Source organism: Dreissena polymorpha, chromosome 5 (genome assembly GCF_020536995.1).
Source record: "Dreissena polymorpha isolate Duluth1 chromosome 5, UMN_Dpol_1.0, whole genome shotgun sequence".
In the NCBI taxonomy this organism is placed as follows: domain Eukaryota; kingdom Metazoa; phylum Mollusca; class Bivalvia; order Myida; family Dreissenidae; genus Dreissena; species Dreissena polymorpha.
In genome coordinates, this window is record NC_068359.1 from 118,479,464 (window position 1) to 118,503,477 (window position 24,014).

The following is a 24,014-nucleotide window of genomic DNA, read 5'->3' on the forward strand; positions in this document are numbered from 1 at the left end:
GTGTAACTTAGGATTCTGCTTCAAGAGTCTTTTGATGCGACACTGGCCGCATTATATTATCGCACTTAGGTTTATCACTCTAAATACTATTGCGCTGTATCATTTACCAATATTAGCTAAAATGTTATGTTTCACAATCGTGTTATGGTAAAAAGCAGGACAACAATACTTTAGTGCTGAATGATGATGATGATGATGATGATAATAATGATGATGGTGATAATGCTGCTGACAACGATGATGCTGCTGTTGATAATGATGATTTAATGATGATTATAATAATGATAATGGTCTAATGGTTCAGATGTTGATACTGCTAATGATTATAATGAGACTGCTGCTGCTGATGAAGCTGATGAAGTTGTTGCTGATGATGATGAAGAGGAGGAGGAGAAGTGGAACGAGGAAACTCTCTTTTTTATTTTGAATACGTTTGTTTGATCGCAATATGATATAAGATTTTTTTCCGATGTAGTTGGCCTGGTTTACTGCGGCTCTTATACAGCAGCCATTCTCAAGTCTATTCCAAAATATACTTATTTTTAATATAAATTATCGCAAATCCTATAAATCCTAGAACAAACTTAAGTCTCTCATTAAAACATCCTTAATATGTTAAAGCAAACTCAGTTAGATGGATTACCCTGAGTGTTATTTATTAATGTTAAATGTTATACTACCTTGCAACGTAAACACTGATACGTTAACTATTTTGTTCATTGTGTCCTAAATACACCACACGAGACGAGACGATGTTAAAGTACGAATCATTTTTAACAATGCGTTGTAATGTGTTGTTCATGTTTAGCGTCTGATCATGGTAGTGGTGGTAATTAATACCGTTGTTATTTAGTGTGAGGGAACCAGTGTGGATCGCGAAATTAAATGGACTTGTTTGCGATAGATACAAACGCACATGCTGCGAGGTAAATTAAATTATCACTATGCATCAATAATTATTTACAAAGCACCATCCATCGTTTAGGGATGGAGTAATTGATTACTTATGCAAAACAATAATTTCAAAATCACTGTGTTAGTATATGTCATCATGCTGTTGCAGGATTCCATGTGAGTTCCATGCTAAGGTAACTTATACACAGTTTGCGATTGATTTAATGAGCCAAAGACGTGGTATTCAGTATGATAATTTGTTAAACGAATATTGTTTTGCATTACGATGTCAATTCCTTTTATATTGGTGCTGACACTGCTTCTTGTTATTACCATGACAAGGGTTATGATGATTACGATACAAACTATGTTGAGGATGACATCAAAGCTAATTATATATAATTTAGAAGCCAAACAAAATATTTAAAACACTAATTTTTTTACTAAATGGCCGAGACATGTCACGAACACACACAATATAACTCGGACGTTTGATGATGTAAAATTGGCTTTCTATTTAAATAGTTTAATCGCTAATGTTTAATTAACGACTCAATCACATCGTGCTTTATTCAAAATGTCAATAATTTCCTCTCCCATATTGACGACTGTAAGTAATGTTAAACCATCGTTCGTAGATAGTAGTCATATATGTTTACAAGTTACAATGATATTTCTCCAACGCGTAGTGTATACATTGTTTAATCTGTGTGAAAGGCGTTTCAAACGTTGCAAAATTCAATGTTGCCATACTTATGTGATATATTTGAATATATATGTTCTATATTTCCATTTTTGTATGAAATATTTGCATATATATGTTCTGTAAAGTAATATATATATATATATATATATATATATATATATATATGGTAAAATCCTATATATGTATTGCATAACAAGTATATGTTTTATAATTTCATATTTATTTTCGATATTTTCATACATATGTTCTAAAAGTTAATTTATGTATGCAATATTTTGATACATATGTGGTATAATTATGATATTTCTGTTGCAAATACATTTCTAGAATGTTATTGCCTTCTACTCGTGTAAATTGCGTCACGTATCACGGTTTAATTATTTCATTCTGAGTAAGTTATTCAATACTATGTAATGCGAGTACGACTTTGCGAGAAAATACATATGTGTATAAACAGTTGTGTATTGGCGAAATAATTACGTCTGTTATTGTTATGTGTCACTCGCCAAACAACTATATGAATTCGAATGATCCATGCTAAAGCAGGCTCAATATTAGATACAACTCCCACCAAGCAGATTAACTAAGCAAATTTCATGCTCACTGATAGAAAAGAATACACACAACATCTGGCGTACACAACACAACTGCATGAAATATCTTAATTAGCATCGTATGCATGGTTTGTGAATTAGAATTTAAATTCTTAAAAGCGTTGTATAGTTATATATGTTAAATAATAAATGTATGATAACTTTGTTGGGTATTTTCTGAGTTGTTGTTTTCCACGCATAACGGCTTAAAATCTAGATTATGACTAGAAAACAAACAGTTTGAAATACGGTTACTAAATAATAAATACAGTTTAATAATTTCGAACTTATTCACTTTAAGATTTATATCATATCTAAGTCGATGAACATACTTAAAGCCATGCTTCGCAATATGTGTATCCGCGTTGGTGACGAACTTCAGATATTTACTGTGAAATACACTCCAATGGAGTCAGCTAACATCTTCAATATAAATCACCATCCGATACGATCATCGCCTTATTCGAAGATGGACTTAAATTAATGTCCTCCAGCAATTTAGAGGATAGTTGTCATCATCATTTTCCGAGCTGATTGTATAATCATAATCTGGTTTAATTTTTTTTACACAAATCTGACAATGCAAACAATGTGTAAAAAGCGTAATACGACACATTAAAACATAAGCGGATTTAAATGTATTGCCATTTACACGCATTTCATTCTGGTACCAATCAATCACGCTGAGATTATTGCATACCTCTGGTTTTATCCCGTCACATTAATATATGTGCCTCAATACCTGTCACTATATTCATGTAGTACATCGTCATATTGACAAGTGTGCTAGTAGAAAATCGACACTGCAAGTTAAACGGCTTGTACATTAACGGTTATACTGTAATTTTGTTCTATGGCGTTGGGATGGTAATGTACCGTACTTACATTTAGTCATATTACTGTGATCTAATTTTGTACTTTCAAATATAGTTACTTGACTCAACGTGTGGAAACACTGGGATGTACGTTTAAATATGTTTCAGGATAGGTAATATGTATAACATGTATATGCTTTTTTCAAACAATTAATGTATCCATCTATATGGACCAAAATAAAGGCTCCAGATTTGATTAACTTTAAGTATCCCCATCAAAGACGTAGCGATATAACATGGGCGTTGTACGTCCGTCAATCAGTCCATCCGACCATCAATACGTCCGTCCGTCTGTCACAAATTATCTCAGAAACTGTATGGGATATCAACATGCAACTTCATGGGTGTATATATATCCATATCCACTATATCATAAAATTTGTACCCATCCGTAAACACAATTTTTCTGCAAGGGATAACAATTTCACAGATGTGCGAGTTTAATCTACAAATAATGTAAGTATTTTGCATGCTATGAAAGTATATGTTATATAAGTGTATGCCACCGTTGGGCTTCCCATGCAGTGACACAGATTGCTTTAAATGTCTCTGTGAAAGTGCGAACGATTATTTAGTACAAGAATATTTGGTGCCTTTTTATTCGAAAGGTTACTGATAAGTGAACTTTTTGTCTGTTAATAGTTTAGTTGTTGCAAATTTCAACAACTTAAAATGGTAGTTTTAGTTTTGCTGACATATTCTGTTAAAAATGTAACAATTGGTTCATGTTTTAATAGATCCAATACCATCGATACATTATGCCTTTAAGGATGTAACTGCATGACAATTATATATAATTTCAACTTGATAGGGCTAAGCCTGATATTTTAGATAAGAGGAGAGATATCTGACACTTGTTGTATAGTTAATTTGGTCACGCCTATGTTCGTTTTAAATATTCTACTCTCATGTATTGCATATAATTCAATTTAAATGAATATTCGATTGCTTATTTGTTTAAGTTTGCAATGCGTTCATTATATTAGTTTATTACGCTGATCGTAGTGTGGTGTAAACCGGTCCAAAGGGAAGATTCGGGTAGTCCTTAACCGGGTTAATCGGTTAAGTCCCGTCTGCTCGTTGTCCACTATTTTTATAATAAGTACAGACAATTGTTCGTGTCGTTGTATTATTATTGTACTAAAAATTGTTTTCACGCTATGTTTTTTCCAATTTGATATATAGTTGTAGTTCATCAAATCCGATACCATATGTGCCGACACGATAATATCTTGTCCGATATAAGTGTGCGCTTAGTGATCGTATGCTGATCATACTTGTGTTTGATATTTATTTTTTTTTATAAGGATGACTGTTAAATTGCGTCTTTAGATTGAGGTCAGACCTGTAACTGAAATGTAGTATACTTGGTCGTTGGTCATCAAATTTAAATTTATTATTTTAGGTCATACTGATATTGGAACAAAGTTGTCGGGCACAGTTATATAAACAACATAATTTGTTTTTAAGTCTCGATTGTTTTGTCTCAACTAACAATAGGATAAGCAAACACAATAGAATGGGAATATTATATTTTAATTATAATATTCTAACTAATACAATCGTTTATGGCGATGTGGTCAGTATACCAGTACAATGTAGATTAATGTGATACATTGTATTTTCTCTGTTATCAATAGACAGGCACACCGTTTATATAATTCCTTTCGTTTCAAGTCACGGAAGCAATGTATAATACGTCCGTTCGGATCATGGCGTGTCGGAGAACAACTTAAATAAATTAGCTTTTAATTATATATATATTTACTTTATAAACATAAATATACTATATAATTAGAATGCGTTCAATTTTTAAGTCAATTATTTGATATGTTTGTAAATAAGTTTGCTTATATATATATATATATATATATATATATATATATATATATATATATATATATATATATATAATACAAATTTCGAGCACGTCTATTGACGTGTTTTATTGCTACATAACCGAGTCATAATCACGATACTAGTGTGTTTTAAACAAGGTATACAGGAACGCATTATAAAGAAAAATGAAATACATTTTTAAAAATCACATTTGTATTTCTTGATCAGTATTTATATAGTGCAATAGCGACACGTATTTGGTAATAAACTATTTAAAAACAATAAAAATGTTACGCAATTTATTTAAAAGCGGACACAGTGTATTATTAAAAACTATTTTATTGTTGCGTGATTGAAGCTTAGGGCTGCCGATTTGTTATAACTGTGCAAACAACATTAGAAATAAACCCTATACAATAATTGCAGTTCGCTACTGTTGTTGCAAAGTGCTAACTACATTGGTATTAAAAGACAGACTCTGCTTTAAGATTTTCTCCACTACAGCAGCATTTGAAAACAATCGGATTTAGTTATTGGGCATTTACATATAACAAACACGGATAATTGCAAGAAGGAAGCAACAAACACCATCCTCTCTGTGATACAGAAGTACATGATATAAACCGCTTTATATAAAAACAATGCATATCCTCAAGAACGTGTCATTCAACCGATAAAATAAAATTGACTTAATAAATAAAGCTGATTCGTTTTGTTTGTAACCAACCTGTAGGTGTTCATATATATAGTTTTCATTCTTGCAGCAGAAAATAAAGGCGGTGTTTTAAATTAAATGACTGGTACAAAAATCATTACGGCTTGAGAGTTTTCCCCTTTGTATTTGTGTTTCGGTACTAATTGATCACAAAGACGCTCACGCACCAACAAACTTACACAAATAAACATATAAATCACAACAGCAAAAACGTTATAACACGCACGATTTTTTGAACGTCTCAATATGCGTTCTAACATCTGTGTTCATTTGTGACCACGATAGCTTTGTTTTCAAACGACACAGCTTTCCATAACAATGCTTCAGTAACCTATCTGGTTGAAGTAAAATATTACACTTAAACACGTAGTTTGTTTTTACATAAAGCGTGTACAATCAATATATCATTTTTTAACCGCCTAGCAGGGTCTGATTTAGAAAAATAATTAACTAACTAAAAATCAATACTGGTCAGTTACATTCTATAATAAAATCAATGTATAAACGCCAAAATAAATGGTGTTTCTTAAAACATAACATGTTTGACATGGACAAGAATATATATAACTGTAGTTAAATGTACTTTTCCGCTGCTCAGTCGATATGTTCAAATTGTCGTTTTACATCCCTAGGATACTGCTTTCTCAATGTATGTCGACAGTCCTTCCTTGAAAACGATAATTGCTTTTATTGATGTAAGGAGCACTAAAATCGTAGGCTCAATTTCGTTTAGCTACGTAATGTATGTTTTATTTCGTATGCCTATTTCGAATTGCAAGATTTAAGGTATGTTTGAGTTGTTCATGGGAAATAGACCTACCATCTGTACTGATTTTACGTACGGTTTATGAACTGTATGTTTTTTGTCGACCTGCAGGCAATTATGACATTCCTCAGTTGTTACCATTTCCACGGAGTTTTCGTTTCGAAATGCTCAAGAGAAAAGGTGTTATAGTGTTCACACTCGAACTGGTTTGGTTTTACGGATAACATTTTTATACCATGGGACTTTAGCGTGTAAATAGAGAATGAAACATTATGGACCTATGTAGCTGAGAAGGTAAATTAGTAAATGCAAAAATAATATTAATAAACTGCATGCAATTTCAGGAGATAACCATGTCATATAAGTAAACTTAAAAGTTGTAATGATGATGAGAAAATGATATCAAATATAGTTGTTTTATATTAACGTTAGTTATTTCCTATTTACACTAGTGTAATTTTAAAGCAGAGTTAAACAATTATGTACCATTTAACAAACGTAGACGAAAACACATGTTTAGACTAAGAAAAGTGATAAATCTTAAATTATATTTTCTAATTTGAGATGTTTGTCTTTTAATGACTGTTTTTAAATCGTTCTTGTGTTAGGGTAATTTTTCATGACATATTGGGAATTTACGAGGGTGTTTATGATCCACGAAAATGCGAACAAGGTATAATTCACATCAAATAGTATTCGCAAAAACAAATTAATGCCTTAAATGTGTGATTTCCCATTAAAATCACTTAATTTATTTCCTTCTCTCATGTAAACACCAATCCATACTTGCGTCATTACTAGTCGTGCATATTAGTTTTCGTCTTTTAGGCACCAGAATGCATTAATATTTAATATTAACATGGCCTGGTGTGATAAGAAGATGACTTAAAACAAAACCAACAAGTCGGTTTGTATATTCTGCAGATAACAGCTATATTGCAGCCATTTCAAAGGTCTTCATTTAGGATATTATTAAACCCACCTGGTTTGCAATACGAATTGGTTTTTAAAGCTCACATATATAAGATCTTAATTTTCAATACCTCTCCTTCAGACTGTTATATTTTCATAAACAACGTGTGTAGAAAAACTACATTTACACACATAACTTGTCCAAATAGTCTAACAAAAAAGTTTGTCTTTATTTGCGTAAACAAAACATACTATTTAATGAATAGTTTTGTATCACAATACAATTGGAAAAAAAACTGATCAATAGTAACCGAAAGCAAATAGTAAGACTCGTTTTAAACTAAATGGTACAAATCATCATCAAACACTCGTACATTCGATGTTTATATGCGTCTTTTTCCAAAACTGGTTCATATAGGCGAAGTGTCCAAATAGAATGGCTGACATGACGTAAAATGCATTTACTACGTTCGTAGTTTGCTCTTCTCATAACGCATTAGGCGTGTAGACTCATGGTATCGACAGTAATGTACCCATTGGATACCATATCGTTATCCAACTATACTTCATCGCGATCTGTTAGGTGATTGACGTTTACTTAAATATATTCAGCTCATCTAGGCATGGTGAGTTTTTATGATCATCTTCTGTCTGTCAAATTAGATATTCCTTTTTACAATCATGGCAACAATATAGCCGGACGAGTTTCAATAAAGAGATCTAAAGAGTTTTAAAAACCATTAAAACTTTATCGATCGCTTTGTAAATGAGCAATCATTAGTGTACAATGAGATTATTTATCCTTGTCTTTTGCATGATATAAAATAATCACAGTTTTCATACACGATATGCACCTAACACATTATGTTGATATATACCGACTACATTAAGCAATTCCGAACTCTTGTGCACATCAAAGTTTAAATTTTGACGTGTTATACAAATTCCCCATGGTACGTCACGTGTTCTTCGTTTTCTTCACGTGAATAATCAGGTATTGATATTTGCATATGAACTATACAGCCATCGTTATTTGGGCAGGTAGATATCGAAGCACTTTTAATGTAGTACACGGCATCGACACAATGTTACTTGTTGAACTCATGTGTAAGGGAATACGACGTAATGCACAGCATGTAATTTGCAATATATTAAATGGAATGTCAAACTGTATAAACCGTGATGAATTCGCTATTCTAATATTTTAAGAATACATGCTTTGGGCTATGTGCTTTGAAAAACAATACATTAATGTTTACCGAGATCTCAGTTTCATTGGATTCGTTTTTACGAACGTCTTTACAAACAATAATTCTATTTTTTTTTATCGCAATATTTCGTAAACTGGTAAATACGATTTTGTTAACTGGTCCGCATAAATTATGTACTTCGTACCTGAAGATCGATCTGGAGTTTTTGTCAAAAGTATGCTGTGATTTTTTTAGCAACATGCCCAAGGTCATAAACAAATTATCAAGTGCTCATAATAACGCTAGCAGCCACTTGTGAAGAGAGCAACACAGGGATGAGTAGAACTACGCTTTTGTTATCAACGTCGATAAAGCCAATATTGTATCAGTGATTATTGTCCACATATCAGGAATGAAGTGGTCCGACAATCGAGTAATTGCACGTGGGCAATTGCCAGTCTAGGTGCCTGGTATTGGATTACTCTGTCACGTCCAATCAGTGTGTTATAGAAAACCGTTATTGATGTGGTAGTTGTGATCAGCGTTCAGACATCACAGTTGTGATTTGATTTTGTATGGTAAATTGGGTACATTGAGACATAAAGCATATTATGTTTGACGTTTTAACGCGAAAGTTGAATTCAATAGATAGATATATCAAACCTGTGTGCTCAGTATGTTAGTAAGGGATATTAAAGAAACGTCTGGTAAAAGGTAATAAGTGTGATATTGTAATCCTATGTTATAGTAAAATAAAATAAAGAAATAAAATAAATAAAATAAGCTCTTATGTTGAATATTTTTAATAGAATAAGTTATTTTGATTCAATGTCACAAAAGACATCCAGTGAAGTTTTAATGACGTTTTAATGCATACACTATATAACATTACATCACGGATTCTAGATGACACGGATAAGAAACGGGACCGTACGGCATATATCTATTCGAAAATTAGTCACGTGGTCGATCGATCTTTTATGATTAGCGTACATCGAAGCGCCTAGGTTATACATTTTGATGTACCAGCTCACGTCTTTTTTTTTAATTTAACTTTCATTTCTCGACCGATTTTGACAAATTATATATTATTAGAAATCATACGTTACGTAGTTTTCAGATTTTATAAATATATATTAAGTTTGTCTTCTGATTTTGGCAGCCCGGCGAATTATAACTTTAATTTTGCAAATACCGTTTTAGAGTTTTATAATCTAGATTTACGGTTGACATGTTCGTACTTTATACCGATTTGTAGCGTTTATATTTGGAGCTCAGTTTTAAAAATAACATCTTGCTTAGGGGAATAGAATTCTGTTTACGATAGAAAAAAATGGTTTAAAAATGAAAGTTAGTAAGGAATGTAGGCGGAAGAAAGTAGCGCGCGGTCATTTCGCACCGAACTGATGCTACTGTCTTGGCGATTATGCATTTGTTTAGATTCCGGCTATTACATTTCCTTTGTCATGATTATTATATGTTTTATGGGATATATTGATATATTTTGTTTACGAAACATAGCAATACAGCTTATTATTAATGAAGCTTCATAAATTAACGATTTCAGCTCTTGTTTATAACACAGAAAGGGTGTTAATTTTATGATGAGACAGCGTATATAGCGGACCCTCTTGGTATTTTTCGGCAGTGATTTTCAAGTATCTTTAAATAATTTCAATTAATTGATAATTTAAGATAAAATTCATTCCATATCATTATACATAATTACCTATTTAAAAATAAACAACAAACGATGAATGTTTTCACACCCATTTTATTTGATGTATGCAAATCCGAAAAATATCAAGAGGGTCCGCCATATATGCTGTCGCATCATACAACTAACACCATTTCTGTGCTATCAACAAGAGCTGAAATCGTTCATTTATGAAGCATCATCACATAATACACATTCGTGTGTCGGTTTTATCAAATATATTTCCTATTTGGAGTAATAGCGGTACTTTTACAAAATGTACTAAATTAAATACAGGGTAGATTTGGGCATGATACTATTGGCTTCGTCAAATCCTTTGAAAATCGCAAATAAAGTATCGAAGGAAATTATTGCGAGTTCTTAAAGTGTTGTGCTCAATAGGGAAATATAATGGTAAATTAAATATAAAGAAGTAGTTTATAAGAAGACCATGAGGCTAAGCATAATTTAAACAAAAAAAGTTAACGTTTGTATTATGCTGTATATGTGTATATTGGAGTTTGAATTATGCTGGTTGTCGTTTTTGTATGAGTATACTGACAATCGCCCGTTATTTAATGCGGCAAATGTGTGTGCTTTACAACAAACATTTAATTAACATCCCTATACAAGTACAGCTCATGCAAAACCAACAAAATTCCGCGGCTAAGCCGCGGACACATTCTTTTGTTTTCGAAGTTACTCCGCATCCACAACGAGTATTCCATCGGCATCATGCCGAGGCACTCCGCGATAATTCGCGGAGTTACGCCGCGTCTGTTCCTGCCTCGGCATCGATCCGCGGCATCACGCCGCGTCTTTACACGCGGGGGTTCGCCGAGAACAAAATATACAAATATTGATTTTATACTACAACGAATGTTAAATTATTTTTAAATAAACGATTATTATAAACAGATACAAATAATAAGTTGATATGTATAATTCTGCGTGGCTGTGTAAACCTTTGGTCAGCTTCTCTGCATACGGAACTTCATACATAATGATTCTGTAGGTCATTATAACCATATCAATGAACCTTACACAGTTTAATCCCGAACATGATCTCGTAAACGAGACTTGCTTTAAACATTGAAAACAAAATATTGATGATCATAAGATTTGCGAAAATACATATGAGAACCAAACAACTATACACATAGAAAACAAAAATAAATACTGTTGACAATTTTAATAAAAACAAATGTTTGTTTATATTTAAAAATGATTACTTTCACTTCTTCCCGATTTTCAGAAATGGCCATGTACACGTTGCATCTAAATATAAATTTACACATTGCATCAAGTGATATACGCGTGTTCGCCGAGAATACCGCCGTCTCGATTAGTCTGCCATTAAATAAAACAGTAGAATGTACAATTCGTTTGATGGAAAATGGCACACGTTTGTCTTAACAAACTGTTCAGCAATATTGACAGAATTTGCTTTTAAAATGGCAGTCGTAATAAACGGAATCATCGGGCAATATATAGAAACATTAAACGCTGCATAAATGTGACTACCAAAATAATATTGTGACGCAAAACAGTATCATTATTGTGACAATTAAATACACTTGTTAATCTGCTGTTCTCTTAGAAATTGCTCGAAAATAAAGATGACTTGTGTAATATCTCGTTATCCGCCTGGAAAGCGTGAGCATTAAAATATTACGACTGGTATATTACATTACTTGAAAACAATTCATACTTTCAGTATATTCGGTAATAAAATTTCGCGATGTGAAATAGAATGTACGTCACGAAAATATGTGACATAACGATATACACACTATAAATAACGCAATTAGATTGATAATTTAATATATTAAATATATTCAATTCACTACGCATGCACAATTTGCATTCCTGCGTAACCACGTGACGCTGATGATCAATCTACTTGCGTTATTTATAGTTAACTGGTAGTTACCTGGTAGACATACCCAGTAAAATGTATTACCGAATTAACTGAAAATATGAAAACTTAACAACTTTTTCCAAGTAATGTAATATACCAGTCATGATATTTTAATCAATAATATGATTATAGGTGCTACCTCATTTACGGGCAAAAGCTTTTAAGTTTTGTTGATAACCATGCATTTTTAATAAATATATGGACATGATTGTGTTCAAAATATTATAATTGTTGCAAAAATTAAGTAATGCATCCAAAACAATCAATCTTAAAACGAGTAACATGTTCCAAGATAAAGATCTAGCATCTTATTTATTTTTTTTTCTAGCCACAGGAATTTATAGCTGGTTCGGTGTCTGTGGTATAGTGGATGGAGTGTCTGCTAACTGGCTTAGTCACTGGGAGGTCTCTGTATTGATCCCTTAAGTGGGTGCATTCTTTAGATAACCCTAAAGACATACTATTGCGTACCATTTGGGTTGAAAGTCAAGTTAAAAAGAGAAATGTACGTCGAAGTTCAATAATTGTACGTCGACATAAATATAAAATACACTTCGAAGTATATATTTGTACGTCAAAGTACAATTTGTTCTTCGACATACATGTTTGTACTTCTACGTACACATTTTCTGAACAGCCAATCAAAACACTAGTCTCTTGAGCCGCTTTTCCATCAGATTTATTCATAATAAATGTTGAAATCTCTGTTTTAATTGAGGACAAAATGAATAAAAATATCAGAATGGCAAAAAAACAACACATAGAAGTTTCAAGTATTTAATGCATTGAAATAGATTTTATACAAATTTGAAGAAGATTCAATTGTTACCTTTTTTAAAAATAAAATTATTCAGCGTATTGTGAGTATTTATTGATCATGCGGGGCGGAGTATCACAACCGTCCAGCGCATTACTGTGTAGGAAATTCCCAACGGTAACCAAACAGTTACCAAGCATTAACGGGATAAATAATGTATTATAACCTAACCGTTGGTCGTATTTTTAAGATAACCATAACTTGCATAAGTCAGAGGTTAATTCCGCCACGCCAGGTCAATAAATACGCACAATATCTATGAGTTAGCGGTCGATAGTCGCATAATTTGGTATAAATTATAATAATAATAATGTTTAATAAATACGCACAATATCTATGAGTAAGCGGTCGATAGTCGCATAATTCGGTATAAATAATAATAATGTTCAATGTCAAATATCTCTAAATGCAACAGACGTAAGGTGTCTTCTGATTGGATAACACTCAAGGGTCGGTGAAAATTGTACGTCGAAGTACATTTCTCGTTCTACCTAGTTGGTCTTGTAGACTTTCGACGTCATGGTACGTCATAAAGACACTAAGTACTGGTCCTACCCAGGAAACAGTTTGTTTCATCAAATGTCTCAATTCAACTTGACAGCTTGCTAAAGCAGTTTCATTAAGCATACAGTACACTGATTTAACATAATCAAAATCGTGTGATGTGTCAAATCAATTTTGATTGACAAATTTGACAGGATTTTTTTTAATCCAATAAGTTTTAGACTAACAAATAACACACACTACGTAGTGAAAGCCATACCTGGAGCTTTCGTCTGTATATCACTGACTTCACCAGAAGAATGATTTCTACTGTTGGGAAACGTTAACACCACTAATTTTCTTCTTATTTATTATCAATGTATAATTATGTGTAACAGCATAACAACATACTTGTTTCGCAACTAAAATATTTAATAAATACAGGTATCTTGCAGGTTTTTAATTTTCTTTCGCAAACTATTGTTGAATAGTTTAAATTTTGTCGCCACTAAAAAAATGCCATTTTGCAGCAATTCTAAAATCACAGTCTAAACTGCATACACTAAGCTCTATAGTTACAATTTGAATGCATATATTAGAATGAATCATGTTATATCATCCATATATTTTTTATTTAAACATTCAAAGAACACATAACACAGTACATATATAAAAAGGTATGTGGTATTGTGTTGAGATACAAAACACTTTACATCATTTGTTTGCACATAAAATAATAGTTACACAATAAGTAAAACTAAAACACTGTCATCAACCTACATTTCAAGAATATTTACGTATATGAAATTACAAAGTGGCGTTATTGTATTACCTTTTACAAAATTAACATTTTTGGATTTGTACTAGCCATAAAACATGTATCATGGATTAACAAGTAACAACCAATTTATTAATTACACAATAGAACGGAAATCATATTTAGTGCATTATGCATTTACTAAACAAGCTATTTGCTACTGTTAAGAATTACACTATCTTACTAAAAAAAATCACAGGTACTTAGTGCTTTAATATACTTGTGGTAAGTTTTGAATACTAGTTTGACAATTATCGGCAGACACTTGTCGATATTACAGACAAAATTTGCATGGGAACTTTCATATTTTTTCAGCAGAATTGCTCTCAAATTGTTAATTTAACAACCCTTTGATTTTGTTTGCACATCTGATCTTATTAAACCATAGCTGATTGTTGTTCTAGTAAAGTTCACACATGCTCCATCCAAGTAAACAAACAGAACCAATAAAGATCACCACAGATAATAAATGTGTGTATAGCTTGGAAATTTTGATAGTTCAGGAATCCCTTCTTTTGTTGATTTATGTAAACCAAAACTGTCAGTTTTGCTGGATATAATGGCTTGTATGATGCCCAGCTCTTGCCTTGGCAGAACAGCTTCTAGAAACGGAAAACCAACAAATATCTTAAAGTTTTATCAATTATGCAGACAATTTATAAATGTCTTGTGTTTTGTTAATTTCGAATCTGGAAGATTTTTTACGTAAGATTGTGGTACGAAAATCTAACGGTATCGGATTTTGTGGTCTTAGGCCTAAACTAATTATAGTGATATGTTACCTTTCGGGATATCGGTAAAGTGCGAGCAGACGAGATGTAAATACGTTAAAAATTAAAGCTAAAAGACTAAAAAGATTAGATCGGAATATGTTTAAATTTTGTGAATAAATGTGTTTCTGGTGGATAACAACGACAACTTATCAGAATATTGCTCATGATCACACGTAAAACTTCTTTCTGAGAGCGAATGGAAAATGCGTCACAAATTCTGACAAATAAACAGTAGGGTGTCGTTATTGAAATACCGCGAGAATACTGGAAGAATAGAGATGCCAACTATAATGTTCAAAACAAATAATTTTTTAACAAGCGTTTGTGATTTGTCAGGATAATAATAACAATAAGATATCGAAAAGATCAAAGCAAATAAATTCGACAGAAATCTAAGATTCGGCAATATATTAAAGACGGGTTATGTTCCCCTAAATTGTGTTTGGTAAAGACTGTCACTATATGAAGTGAACCAGTCTTCGGCTTATACCCACTGAAGGAGAGCATTCAGGGGAGATAATTGAGTAATGACTTAATTCTGGAACGGTTGCGAAGAAAAACCAAATAATGCGAGAATATTTTGTGCAATTCGCTACACAATTATGATGTCATTGATATAATTTGTCTTGAGGTATGTATTTACATGTGATTTAGCATATGTCAAAGTGTGTTTGATTGGTTCAAGGTCATAAATAGCATCGCGAAAATATATGTCGCGCGGCAATTTTTTTTAGACGCATCCCTTTATGGTTTTCTTACATGTATGTAATTTTTATGGTCTAAATTTCCATATGTATGAACGGTCAACGCCCGCTTCGCGCTTTTGCCCGTATAAACTAATAATTGTAAAACAATACGGTATTTTATAACTTTTCTTTTTTCGTCAATCGCGGTTGACAGTCCCTTTAATAAATCTGTGCAAATAAAACGCGGATATAACAAGTAATACAAGCCTATGCGAATGCAATAGGAAATGCAGTGTGAAATCCGCCTTAAAATATCGAATTTTATACTGAAACATTAGGGGGTTAATGTTTTGATTTATCGGCATTTTTCATTTCAGACCCCATGCAGTTTTCAGATCATAATCTTAGTGCTTTATTACCCGAACTCGTTAGTTTTTGGAAACGTGTGCTGCTGAAAATAGCCACCGGTTATGGCCCAAACAAGCAAAAAGTGTCTCGTCTCCCGTGTGTTTTATCCCTATATGTTAGATAAGCACGCGCACTATTAATAATTATGTTGGTCAGTACAATAGGCCTTCTGAAAACTGCCGACTGCGTCTTTGTTTTATTGCTCAATCAAGCACCGCTAATCCAATATCCTGTGTATTACAAAAACACAAACTTTAGATAAGCACGTGTCGTCTGTCAAAACAATGATTGTTTATGTCAGTAAACATATCGAAGTAATTCTCGTATATGATCTCGGAAACGGGACTTGCTTTGAAACATTTACCATTACGATATTTATTTTCATAAGATTTGCAAAAAACAAATGAGAACCAAACAAACATACACAGACAAAACAAAATATAAATAATTATAACAGATTAAATGGAAAAGTTGGTTTATTTTCAAAAAATCGCTTTTACTTTCACCCAATTTCCAGAAAATGACTTATACATGTTGCATAAAATCTAAATATAGATGACGCTGTTAATTGGTCGTTGTTAAAGAATATGAACTTTACACGGCGCTTTGTGTGCAATCAAATACAGTACAATAATTGTTGCAATATTGAACGAACTAAAATATGAAAATGATACAGCGTTTTTGACTTTTATTTTATTCAAGAAAATGGCAAAATCATTAGAGAGATACCCCGATACTCAAATGGAAATTCACTATGAAGCTTTTACAATGTTGTCTGCGCTACGCAGTTTTTGTGTATAAATAAATACACCGACGCCTATTTTCGCGCGCTTTTTGTCAAGACAAATACTGACACGAAAATAACATGGGCATATACATGTATTTTTTTGTGGCTACAATTTATAACAGGACATGAAATGTACACGATGCGCGCACACCACATTAAGTTATTTACGCATGTTGGAATCACTGTTACCCTTGTCCCGAGTGGACACCTATTTCATCAAATCTTTAAATAGAAACATATGCCGAAATTCATTTGATACTTTAGAAAAATGTTGGATGTCTGTGTTAATGAGTTTTCTTGAGCACTTTTGTCGTCAATATTAATCACAATTTGCATTTTCAAAATGGACATGAGGAATACAAGGGATTATCGGTTAATGGATAGAGACGGAAAAATTCGCATGTGTGCGGTAATCGATAGAGACGGTAATAAACGCATGTATCAGGGAATCGATAGACTCGGGATTATACGCATCTATCAGGAAAAGGGTTAAAAAACAGTTAATACAGATAATTTGGACAGATGATGCAAAATCTAATTGTCAATGTAATATGTAGTGAATTGTTTCGCAACGTAGTAACGCTCCATGTAATAAACATTATGATGCGAAACCCGGAGTCAATTTCTATCCGAGGTACATGTACATTGTAAATTATATTTAATAAGATTGTCCACCGAGTGACTCGGCATCATCAACAAATTCCTCGGCATCATGCCGAGGCGTTTCGCGGAGGCGAGATGCGGAGTGCCTCGGCGGACAGACGCGGCTACTCGGCGACCAGATGGTCGATTCCGAGTCGACTCCGCGAACACAAGATGGCGTCTGACTCCGCGGATCGCGGAATATGTTTGTTTTGCGTGAGCTGTACTGCACCATTAAACCTTATACTTATGTATGTTTTACGCCATACTAGGTGCCGTTTGGTTTGTTCTAATTGTTTCTGTTGAACAGCGCTTTATCTAATTGCATCCACAGCAATCGTTTAATCTAAATCAACATACTTTGCGTGGTTTGATTCCGACAACAAATGGAAAATATTTATTACTTCACAGGTTTCAATAGCAATGTAATATTTTCTCAGATATGCAAGTGCATCGGTTTTTCGGTCAGTTCCTGACTTGCCAGAACCGTATCAATCCTACCTATTCTTGCCTATAGATCATACTATTCGCTCACCTACGAAGGATGATTACATACTAGAGGTACAATGACCCCACATTATTTACGGTTTATTTAAAATAAGAAACAAAAGCGCAATCTTGTATGCAAATGGAGATATAATTTGAACAAACATATTGAACTCTTAAAAAGTGCATGGTTGCCATTAACTGTAATAATTCGCGTTCAGATTAAATCTGAACGCTGAAACTCCGGTCTGTAAAAAACATAACAAAAAATAAATGCAATATTATTAATATAAGAATTACTGTATTTACTGTAGAAGTGTATATATCTGAAATCTACGCGTTGCTTGACAAATACGATCGTAGATCACAAAAATAACCTGTATTTCATTCGAAATCATAGACATGGAACGATCATTTTCTCATTGGCAACCATGTTGGCATTGTTGTTGTTGTTGTTATTTCGTACCATAGCTATTTCGTACCTATTACTTTGGGGTAATTGGTTATTGTCGATTCCAATATTTTCAGTTATAACACAGGAGTTTGAAATCCTATCCATATAGCTAATATAATGGCTAAATAATAAAAAATACCCCTATATAGTATATAGAATAGTCTATTTACTATATAGGGGTATTTTTTTATTATTATTTAGCCATTAGATTAAATATATGGATAGGATTTCAAACTCCTGTGGTTATAATAGTTATAATTCTTTTTTTGATTCTTCTTCTAACTATTTCCAATTTCATATAATTCTGTGTTTGCTTCTTCTTCTTACTATTTCCAATTTCATTTCTTACTGTTTTGCGCATATTGCACACTTATTTTCTTTTTGTTCTAACTCAGTTACAAACATAGTTGAATTTAACCTCCAGATCAAGGAAGATATCATGAAACTTTACTATACAAGGATTTATATTGGATAAAACAAACTCGAAATATAGTTTATTCACAGGTAAACCTCGATATATTTTGCTCAATATATACTATTTAGGCAACGTTTTTTCATAATAGTCGCAAATATGCGTGTATTTAAATTCAGGAGTGATGAGACCGAAATTCGTGTCGGAACTCTCGCTATTAAACATATAGAGTGGACTATTGACGTCGTGAGTCTGCCAAAGCAAAAATTATCAAAAGACTCTGAGGCGGCAATTTATATTGACTAGGTTGCCATAGCCTTCATATTTTGAACAATGCATTAAATAATTGACCTGGGAGATAATTGGCGTTTTCAATGTCGCTATATATTTCGCTCTTAACTGGATACACTGAATCTACGAAACTAAGCGAGAGTAAAGGCAGCAGTTAACCGTGTATATTATAAAGTATGGAAGAACATCAACATTCTAGTTATAATATAAACAGACAAATTCAGCTGCACTTGCAGGATATTTTATTTTTAAATCATTTTGCCCTTTATTAATGTCCATTGAACCAAATATGTGACACATAAATAATGCTATAGCCAAAGCGCATTAACAGACACCAAACACACAGTTACCGTTATGAAAACAATCTTAAATGACGCTATTGAACGGTAAATGCAAATTATCGGTTAGAGATTTTAAGGAGCTCCAAAACGCACTCTTTTTTACATAGTAATTCATAAAACATTACATTGTAAATGTTAACATAATACATACCAATACATATTCAATAGCACCAAACAAGGAACAGTCATCATTTCGCTAGACTTAAAATAATGCGTAGTACTTCAAGATTTGTTTGTATTGAGTGTCTGTTTCTGTCATCGGCTTTTTCATCTGCATCCATCTCTGTCAAATGTATATTAGAAAAATCAGATAGCACACTCCTGTTCATAGACCTGATTGTGCCTAGCTGAATTTCAATATCGAATTGTAAATGGCCACATGGGCTTGGTGATGACAGGAATGTTACCGGATACTTACTTCTTCAAAGGCAGGGCATATATGCACGAATGCTGTACTTTTTATTCACTAAATTAATGCTATTTTACTTTAAATGATAATTTCATAAGGTAAATATTAACTAAACTTGTTATGTACAATACAATATTTGACAGATTCATTTGTTTTTAATATCTGCATTGACCATAAGATTGCTTTCTCTTGAGTATAATTTATGCCTCACATTTTAATATATAATAAAATGCTTAAATTGCTATATACACTAGTCAATTTAATTTAATCATACCCAACGTCGACCATCTATGCGAGAACAAAAATATATAGATGATCTAGGGGTATGTTTGCGACAAAATTACTTTCGTTACAATAATACACTTCTTTAGATATTTAGAACAAGAAATAAAAAGCAAACAGCACAAAGCATACACTTAGTTTCGCATCGCATTAAACGTACATATTTAAACATACTCGTATGTGTGTAGAAATATTTTGAAATATATATTCTTTTCGAATATGGATATATATGGGGCACTTTAGGACAAAATGAAAATCGTATTCTTAGCGTTTGATATAAAAATCATTTGAATTAAAATCGATATTTATTAATAACTGATACAAAACGACAGTCTATATCATTAATATTGTGCACAATATATTTTACAAAATTGACAACCTTTTTAAGCAATTAACGGTTGCGTTTGTTATAGTGGTATGCATAGTGATTTATTTGCATTTGTAAATAAATACATTGTTATAGAAGCCTGTCTTTCACATGCGCGATGATTCTATGCTCGTTTTCACTAGAACCGTAAGCTCAATTTATATATCACTCATGTTTGCAATATTTACTAGCTTAAACATGTTGATGTGCACATAAATGAACACGAAATAGCCGGATACCCATTTTCAAGTTTCTTAGCAAAAACTGCCAATTTCACATTTATTGTTCTTGTGTTTAATTCCAGTACTATAACCGGCCTGACGTTGCCATGAATCTCTCAGACTTCGGCTTAGGGGCTCTGAATCTCTCCACGAGAAGTCGCCTGATGATGTTCAACAAGACCTACGCTGACGCCCATGGCTACGTTAGCGTGTGTGTGTGCGTGTTCGGGATTGTAACAAATCTCTTCAACGTTTCCGGTAGGAGTTTTCTACCATGTTCATGTCTTGTTTATAACTATAGACGAAGGGTGCGACTGTTCATTTTCGGTTACATATGTTTACGATGCAGGGGTGGCGAAATCTCAAAAAACTATACTTGTTCACGGACAACAATTTAGGAAATTTAACTTGTCCGTTGCTGAACTACACTTGTCCGTTAATGTTTATATAAATTACAAACGCATTTATTGTTATACCTACACATGTACCATTCTAATCAGACCCTACGGTGTACACCTCCACGATAAAATCGTGGCCAGTTTCGTAGAAAACTGATGATGGCAACGGTGTAATCCTTGTGGAAATTGTGCATTTCATGCGTAATGTTGTCAAAACATTTAAGCGTTTTAACAAAGACTCGTTGAATTAATTACACACAACTGTAAACGTTCTGTTTTATTCTCAAATGAGCATAAGTAAATGTGTAATCCGACAAACACTTCTGAATTTTCATGACAGCCATTTCCATATGCAACGTAACTATCCGGCAATGCTCAAATTTGTATGAAATAACATGAGAAAAAAATTATGCTAGTATTTAGCAAACATTTTGTATTAATAATGCATTTTAAGACGAACATTCAACATTTAGATACGGAATGAACGAGCAAACCAGTCTGTACACTGCCTATTAAACAGACGGGCCGAATGTTGAAAATGCGGCATGCTCTCAGCAATTTTTTTTGTCCATTTGTCCGTCCCGGTCCAATAGGGAACAATTGAGTCATGTAAACCTGAAAATTGGGAAAAATCGAGTCGTGAAAACCTCAAATTGGGATATTGGTGTATTTGATTTTTTGATCCCAAATACCTTAAAATTGATGACTAAGTGTTTTCAAGCTGTCAATTTTATATTTACCTAGGTTGAAGCCATAAAACTGCATAGGGAAACTAACTAAATATTGCATTTTCATTTTTTTTTACCTTAAATTGGGGATTTTTTGGACAGCATTGGAAAATGTGTAGTTTTTTCGTTATTTACCGGTACTTTATAAAGAAGGAAAAAAATTGCTGGCTCCTGGTCTCATTTAGAATAAGCGAGACCACGGTGCAGGAGAGTGACCATATTTTAGCTTGATTGCTACCGCAAATAGCACTGACACTGACAATGTAATCGCATGTCAACATCCGGTTTTGTAATAACGGCTTTAAAACAATCTATTTTTTTGTATTTCTTAACCAAACTGGTTGTCCACGGACAACTTAATTGAAAACAATCAGTTGCCCGGACAAGCAAATGTACGACTCGGGCAACTCGGACATTTGATTTCGCCACCCCTGCCGATGATATCAAATAGCATAATTACTCTTGTTCGTGTTATGCTTTTTTTAATATTTTTACTAAATAAAAAAGTTGTAAAATTTCTCGTTTTGATTGTACTTTATATGATCTATTTCAATGAATTTATATTTGGTCAAGTTATAACGTTTCAAAAATTATTTAATGACCGTTGTTCAAGTTTGCAATTTGTAGAATTTGTAGTGTCTTATTTGATATAGTAGTCATTCATGTGTTCTTATTTCTAAATGTTTTCTATGCGTGTTTAGTCTTCTGTTCATCTTATTCTCATTTCATGCAATACACGTATAGAGAATTCTGTTTCTCTGTCCAATGGTGTTTTCGCAAATGCCCGTTGTTGTGTACTGTCAAGTTGCTTCTAATAATATGTTCCGCGGGTACATGATTAAATTTATCTTAACCATGACAAGCGGGTGCGTCTTTATATATTTTCATTTATCTCTTTACAATCGTCAAATATAAAACCATAGTTGTTATAAAAAGTTTGGTTTAGTTTTCACAGTTTTTGTATGACAGTATTTATTTCTATTCACTAGTCAGTCGAATTATTAAATATTCATGTACTTTCTATAAACTATTAATTACATTCTAGCTTTTTGCTTATAAAAATATTGTGAATGAAAACAACTTAGCATATGTCGTTTGATCTTACAGTTCTGACACGTAAGCACATGGGGACACCGGTAAACCAAATTCTTACATGGCTCGCCGTGTCGGACCTTCTTACCATGGTTTCGTACATTCCGTTTGCTCTCCACTTTTACTGTCAGTTACATAATCGGGTTGAACAGCTTCATGAACGCAACAGCCATGCCTGGATGTCTTTCTTGGTGTTCCATATCAACATAACGTCAACCACCCATACAATATCAATATGGATGTGCGTGACATTAGCCATCATTCGATACATCCACATAACAAACCCGACAAAGACGAATGGTTTTCAGCTAAAGCGGATTCAACAAACCCGGATTGTGATAATAATAGTTTACATTTCATCTGCAGTCGTTTTGATTCCAAATGACCTAAGCAACGAACTTCACGAGACACTACAGGGTAATAAAACTATATATTATCTTGAAGATCTCAAGCTAGGGCGGCCAGGCACGGAGACCACAGTGCTAATTAACGTTTGGATGTATGCAATGATCGCTAAGTTAGTACCGTGTCTGCTTATGTCAATATTTGGTGGTTTGCTGGTGTACAACATTCATGTCAAAATTCGCCACCGTCAGAAGGTTTTGCAGATATCAGGGAAAAGTAGTATACGACTTGTCAGAGCATTCACGCACGACAAAAATGTTAATAGCTGTGATAACGTTATTTATAGTAACAGAACTCCCACAAGGTATTTTAATTGTTTGCAGCGCATGCATTGACAATTTTTTCGACACCGTGTATCAACCTTTAGGAGACGTAATGGACATTATGGCTCTGGTAAACAATTCAATTAATTTCGTTCTATATTGCTCAATGAGTACAAAGTTTCGCCAAACTTTTGTGAATTTGTATTTTTGTGCGGGGCGACGAGGAAGAACAACTTCGTATACTGGTGTTGCATTGACCGACAAGAGAATACAGCGCTTTGATTCAAACAGTAACAATAACATGCTGCTGCACACATGAGCTGACCTATAGCACATTATCTATAT

General features: G+C 33.1%; 1 protein-coding gene across 1 annotated transcript; it reads left to right on the top strand.

Annotated features, from left to right (window-relative positions):
- Window positions 1–751: 751 nt before the first annotated feature.
- LOC127882322 (G-protein coupled receptor dmsr-1-like) lies at window positions 752–23,761 on the top strand. Its single transcript, XM_052430886.1, has 3 exons — window positions 752–926; window positions 20,867–21,041; window positions 23,017–23,761. The coding sequence occupies exons 2-3, from the start codon at window positions 20,891–20,893 to the stop codon at window positions 23,739–23,741; spliced, it is 876 nt and encodes a 291-aa protein (XP_052286846.1). The 5' UTR covers window positions 752–926; window positions 20,867–20,890; the 3' UTR covers window positions 23,742–23,761.
- Window positions 23,762–24,014: the final 253 nt, after the last annotated feature.